At 45.6% G+C, this 7,021-nt stretch overlaps 1 protein-coding gene across 1 annotated transcript; it reads right to left on the bottom strand.

Annotated features, from left to right (window-relative positions):
• Positions 1 to 271: 271 nt before the first annotated feature.
• Positions 272 to 4,746, bottom strand: opn6a (opsin 6, group member a; the record flags this gene model as incomplete). The annotated part of the gene is made up of 6 exons (XM_084465381.1): positions 272 to 712; positions 919 to 1,142; positions 1,623 to 1,727; positions 2,638 to 2,737; positions 2,815 to 3,020; positions 4,620 to 4,746. The coding sequence occupies 6 exons, from the start codon at positions 4,744 to 4,746 to the stop codon at positions 272 to 274; spliced, it is 1,203 nt and encodes a 400-aa protein (XP_084321507.1).
• Positions 4,747 to 7,021: the final 2,275 nt, after the last annotated feature.

The raw sequence follows: 7,021 nt of genomic DNA, 5'->3' as shown, positions 1-7,021 counted from the left end.
ATACGGGTAGTACGTTTGTGAACTCTGCTTCCTCTGGATGATCTGGGAAGTAGACCCAAAGACCCAAATATGAATTTAAGGTAAATATGGTTCAAGTAAAAATGAAACATTTTAAAGTAAATATGAAACATTGAAAAGTGTATATTTAACATTTCAAGAAAAATCTTTACCATTTTAAAGTAAATATAATTTCTTTACGGTGAATATGAAACCTTACTGGTTCCAGCTGCATTAAGGGTTTTCCTATGATTGGAGTAAATCTGAAACCGTTTCAAAGTCTGACGCATATCGACTCTCCGTCGCTCTGCGAGGGCAGGTCGGCGGGGGGGCCGCCCAGGCCTGAGTCCAGGGGTGGGCTCGGGGGAGCGCAGGGCCCCCTCTGGGCCTCCGGCTCCCCGGGCGCGTACTTCCTCTCCCTGGCGTTGAGGGGGGCCCTGGCGGGCGGCGGGGCGCCGTCTCCGGACCGGAAGCGCTTGAGGCGCACGGCGTCCCGGGCGTGCGGCGTGCAAGGCAGCAGCACGGCCACGTCGCTGCGGAACTTGGAGCTGAGGCCAAAGTAGATGAGCGGGTTGTAGAAGCTGGCCGACTTGGCGAAGAGGCGCGTGAAGATGCTGGTGAGCACCGGCACCTGGAAGCCCCAGGCGGACCACAGCGACACCACGGCGTACGGAGACCACGCCAGGATGAAGGCCGTGCATATCACGATGGACACCTGGAGATCACACGGCCTGGAGTTACCCCGACCTGTCTGCTCTGGGCTGCACCTGGCTCAGTGGTTTACGTCAGAGCTGGAGGATTTATCTATATGAGCTACTAGTTATGACAGGATCTGCCCAGTGTCACACAAGACATCTTAATACATTGACTTGTTACATATATTTCGTGCTGAAATATTAGAATGATAATTGTGTGTGTTACTATGGTGACGTCTCTCTCTATCTTGCGCTGGCGTTCGCTGATGTCTCCGTCGGCGGTCAGGGCGTTTCCTCGCTTCACGGTGTTGATGATGGACACGTAGGAGAACAGCATGAGAGCCACGGGCAGCAGGAAGCAGGACACCAGGATGGAGATGATGTAGGACTTGTAGACGTTGGAGTAGCTGGCCTTAGCCCAGTCGATCTCACAGGTCCCGTAGCCGCGGTCTAGACAAACAACACACCGTGGCTTCACGCTTGTCCAAAACACACTTTTAGAAGGTCAGATTGAAGGCATTCTCGTAGGAAGTGGAGGAACTCAAACTAAATGGTTTGGAATTGTTGAATGATTTTAACTGGTATTATCAAACCTCATAAAATGTGCTACATGATTAACTATAACCTTGTTCAACCGGTCACAACAGATTTGAACTGATATGAACTGGTTTCAACGTGTCTTAACTTGTCTCAAACAGTTATAAACAGTGTAAATTAGTTTGAAGTAGTGTGAAGCAATCGGAAATGGTTTGAAGTGGTTTTATGCCGTGTGAAGTGGTTTGAGGTGCTGTGGAATGATTTTAATTGGTGTGAAGGGGTTTGAAGTGGTGTGAACTGGTGTGAGTTGGATTGAGGCGATGTGAAGTGGTTTAAGGCTGTATGAAGTGGTTTGGAGTTTTTAAAACCAGTGCGAACAGGTTGTATTCCCACCTGTGTAGCTCCCCCAGCCCACCAGGGGCGCTCCAGACCAGAACACAGCGCTGGCCCAGATGCAGACCAGACAAACGAGGATGGTGGTGTTGTTGATGAGGTGAGCTGAGGACAACCAGAGTACACGTTATAAATACCACATGATAATCAATTAGTATCACAGAATGTTATACTATCACAACATATGATACAGCACTTTATATAGGTTTATGATAGTCTAGTGTTGTATTAGTATGTATTAGTATATCTAATGCCGCTTTTCCACCGACAGTACCAGCTCGACTCGGCACGACTTAACTCGGCACGACTCGGTTTGGTTCCAGGCACGTCGCGTCTCCATCTAAAAAAGTACCTCTTCAACGTGGGCGGGTCGTAGAAAAGAACCTCTTCAATGTGGGCGGGTCGTCACATAGCACGCATGCGCGAAACTGCAGTGACGTACATATCCACGCGACACATAAAAACACAGGGCTGGCTAGGCTAAACAAAACAACAATAGAGGACTTGGAGGTGTTGGTGCACTTGCTGTTCAGACTATGGATTGTGGTGACACACAAAGCTAGAGAGGAGAATTTCCAAAATTCAATCGCTATTGTGGACTGAACGCAGATGCTAGTGGTATTTAAAGATGCCGGCCGGGTGTCGGGTTTCACGTTCGGACGTCGCACTCATCCAGTGGCGTCACTCTCTGGCCAATCAGTGGCCAGCAGCCTGTTTACGTCGCACAAAAGTACCTACTCCACTCGCTTGGAACCTCGACGGAGGTGGTACTAAAAAAAAGTACCCGGTACCAGGTACTTTTTTTGCCAATGGCGGGTCGAGGCGAGGCGAGCTGGTACTGTCGGTGGAAAAGCGGCATTAGTATATATTAGTATTCATGCATATGTATTAGTATGTGTGAGTATGTATTAGTATGTGTTAGAATATATTTGTATAAATGAGTATGTGTGAGTATGTATTGGTATATATTAGTAATTATTAGTATATATTAGTATGTATTAGTATGTGTGACTACCTCGGTTGGGGTGGCAGCCCCTGACATAGCGCGTCATGCTGATGACGGTGAGGGTGTTGATGCTGCTCAGCCCGAACACCAGCGTGAAGAAACCATCCACCTGGAACACACCCGTCACCATAACAACACCGCCATTATGGTCTGGGGGCGTGCTGGACAGTGCAGGACGCCTCCTACCTGGCAGGTCCAGATCGAGGAGACCAGGTAGCCGTTGTCCTTGAAGACGTTGAAGATCTCGATGATCCCCCGGGAGTATCCGAACACGGAGATGCTGGCGTCGGAGAAGGCCAGGTTCAGGGTCAGATAGTCCGTGGGCTGGAGCGAGGCGCGCTGCTTGTACAACACAAACAGAACGATGCTGTTCCCGAACCAGGACAGCCAGCCTGCAGGACAACACAGGTCAACGCACGGACGTTAATGCGCAGACGTAGTCGGTCACGCGCACGATAACACACACACACACACACACACACACACACACACACACACACACCATGAAACCTACACCCAGGGGCCGCTCAGACTCACAGGATGAGTGAAGGACACACTGGTAGAAAAGGGCTGTTCCTTTGTGATGGTATGACTGCTTTCTGCTCTGTCTCTGAAGCATAGTTAGCAGAAGAGGGGGGGGGGGACATCTCCCCACCAAAGTCAACAAACCAGTCAGTTGTCAACATTTATTTATAGAGAGATTAGTACTAATGTGATGGACACTCCCCATGGGGATCCTGTCCTGGGACTAGACCTGACAAATCTAACCCTGAAACCAAACCCATGGGAAACCCCAAACCTAGAAGTTAAAATAAACCCCTAAAACACTGCCATAGAAACCCCTTACCCTCAACTCTAGAGCTGAAAAACAAACCATAAAATACAACACTATGGAAACCTCTAACCCTATCCCCCAACCCTATAATTGAAGATAGAACCCTAAGACCAACCAATTGAAACTTCTATCCACAACCTTAGAACTTAAAATAAAACCCTAAGATCCAATCCTAGAACCAACAACCAAACCCCACCAATAAGAGCCCTTAACTCTCACCTTAGAGCTAAAAATTAAATAAAAAACCCAACCCAGAGAAACGCCTAACCCTAACCCCAACCCTAGAACCGACAACCAACAATCTTAACCCCACCAATAACAACCCCTTACCCTAACCCTAAAAACCAAACCCTTCCATTCAACCCGCCACTAAAGAAAGACAGTTAACTGGTACGAAGGCTGTGACTGTTGGTGAATAATTGGATTATCTGGGAGTTAACCCGGAGACTGTTGCTCATAGGCCTACTACCGCTTCAAGGCTGAAAACTGTCTGTCTGCCCATCTGTCTGTCTGCTTTGCGGTCAGCATCATTACTAGAGCCGTAGTATCAACAAGAGTATTAATAGTAGGATAATTGATACATGAATGGTGAGTAAAGGTTCATCTCTGAACCGGCTCAATCCTGATCTCCTCACCGCTATAATCCAGATAAACCACGACGAACACCAGACATCAAAATACTTCTACCAATACCTTACATCCTACTTCCTAAATACCACTACATCAAAATACTAAATAGGTACCACTACATATAAATACTTCTACCTATAAATACCTTTACATTTAAATACCTCTACAAATAAATAGCATACCTTTACATACACTAAATGCCACTACATCTAAATATTTAATTTAAAAAAACCTTGCATCTAAGTACTTATACCAATAAATACCCTAATATCTTAATACTTATACCAATGAATACCCCTACATCAAAAATTATTATAGGGCCTACCAATAAATATCTTTACATCCAAATACTTATACCAATAAATGCCCTTACATCTAAATACTTATAGGCCTACCAATAAAAACCCTCTACTCAGTAACGAGTTAGTTCTGGCCGTAAGACAGAGTTAGTATTTCTAAGTTAGTATTTCGAAATGTTCTTTAAGAAGTAGGCTACAAACACACAACATTGCGTGTTGATACCGACCAAGAACCAGCAGGTAGACCCCGATGATGGTCTCCCCCTGGTCCGACAGAGGGGGGTCCCGGGCGGGCAGGGTGTAGTTGTTGTTCCTCCAGAGGGTGGCCCCCTGGAAGCCGCTAGCCGCCGACATCGTCTCTCCCCCGGCCGCAGACCAGCCGTCCACCCGCCTCAGAGCAACTCGTCTGGAGGAACTATCGTCTCTCCGGTAAATCCGGTCTAATTATATTCGCGCTCCTTGGCGGGGTGTCGGCGTGATCTCTTTAAATCTCCCGGGTCTTTCTCAACACTTTGTGCTTCATTTTCCAATCAATTAGAATAAACGGTGGGATCTGTTTCTGGTCCTAAACTAAGAACAAGAACATCAAATGTGCATTTTTATGTGATTCCCAACATTTGAACAAGAGAGAAAGATGGCAAAAAGATAGCCTACCTCCAAGAGCTTTTCAGAGAACTTCTCTTAAATGCATGCTCCTTTCCAAAAACTCTTCCAGTCTCTCTCCCTCCCTCCTTCCATGTCTTCTGTCTCTCTGCCTTTCTGTGTGGACTGTGGACCTTGTTGGAATTGAACTAGAAATTGTTAGTTTGGTGTTAGGCTACTTAGCCTATATTTTAGTGATTTTTTGTATTTTAAGTGCCTTTCGAGCTAAGCACGGAAAGAACAATAAAAGAAAGAAGTCAATATAGGCATCAGTTTACTGAATCTCTTGGCTTCTATAGGCTACATCAGTGGTTCTCAAACTTTTTACCATGAGTACCACCTTAGAAATGATTTGGCTCTCCAAGTACCACCGGAATTAAAATAAAGTTTACAAAGAAGGCATTAATATTAATAATACGATTTATTATTCACATAACTTTACTTGACTGAACAACCAACTGTAGACTATGTAAACTCATGTAGGCCTATTGTATTTAAACACTTGCAACGAGACAATACTAACAACAGGTCAGAATATAATGTTTAGGTTTGAAGGAGAATGTAGCCTACTCAGGCACAAATTGAAAATTAAGAATAGTAGGCCCTACTGTGACCTTCTCAAAGTAATCCTGGGGAATGTACCCATAAGAGGTAAAGAAATTGGTAATGGCGAGTCTGGGCCTATCATGCTTAGTGAGAGGGGTGTGCGTGGCTCTGTGAACAGAGTTCTGTGATGTCTGGGTCGATTGAGGTTAGCTTTAGCCTCAGACCTCTTTACCGTGCATTCACGTCGCAGCCGCGATTGCATTTGGATCACGGCAGTGTTTCCCACAGACCAGGTAGCAATGTGTGGCGGATTTGTTGACGGGGGGGGCATTATCGTTAATAGAAAATGCAGATCATTTTCTTTCTCGTGTGTCTCGTTTTTCGCCCGTGCCTAAAACCGCCACTAATGCTAAAGCCCAGTTCAGACCAAAGATTCGCGACGCAAAGATAAGATTCTGCTTGCAACTCGCAACTCCTTGCGAGGTGAGACGTTCTAAAAACTGGGCAGTTCACACTGCTGCACCGGGCGGCGATTAGTTTTATTTTGGTTGAGAGTAGGCTAGAGTTGCTGTGTTTCGCCATTCTCCACTACTTCTGCATTGTAGTAATTCGCTGGAGCTTATTTTGTTTAGATCCCGCTAGTTGGATACATTGCATTCTTTCGTAGTGGCGACTTCTCGACTGCAAGGGAAGCTCGGCTTCACCTAAAATTTCGAAAATTAAATGGTCAGATATATACTGTTGTTAACATTTCATTGATTAAAAATGTGTTAGAACACGTCCATCTCGAAGACGAGTCCGTTCAGAATCAGCTGCTTATCGCAGGTCGACTGACTCGATTTCCTTCTCATACACTTACGTGTTTAATTTGCGTGTGTTTAGACAGATGGGCGCGCACACCATCACCATCACCCGCATTCATTCATTCTTCAACACTCACTCGCGGTAAAACTAGCCTTATAAATCCCCGTTGCGCATGGAACTGCCACATTGGCAGTGTTGTGTTTCACCAAAAAAAAATTAACAAAACTGTCTTCTAAATTAATGAAATACTGGGAAACGAATAAACCATTATAAGCAACGAGTGAACTTAATAAGCGGTCGAAATATTTTTTTCAACCACCGCCTCTTTCCCTTGACGGTGCGCAAAGCCCGCACGGCGCACACAGACAGGTAGCAAAAAGCAAAGCAGTCTCAGCATAAACACACAGTTGTGCGTTAAATTTGTCCATCGGCGAACACGTCAATTCCTCTAATGCTGACGTTTAAAATATATCAGCACCTATTTACCTTGATCTTCAGCTGTAGCCTTGCTGAACTCCCTGCATCCTCGCTGTCTTTATTCGTTTTTTCCAGATTCGTATGGCGGTCTTATTATGGTAAACTAGCTCATTGGTGAACACCTCGTCAGGAGACAGTAGCCTAAGCCTAAAGAAAGACA

The sequence above is a fragment of the Micromesistius poutassou genome, assembly GCF_964030765.1.
Source record: "Micromesistius poutassou genome assembly, chromosome: 3".
NCBI classification, from domain to species: domain Eukaryota; kingdom Metazoa; phylum Chordata; class Actinopteri; order Gadiformes; family Gadidae; genus Micromesistius; species Micromesistius poutassou.
The sequence above is the reverse complement of the archived record's forward strand: the minus strand, read 5'-3'. Positions and strand labels throughout refer to the sequence as shown.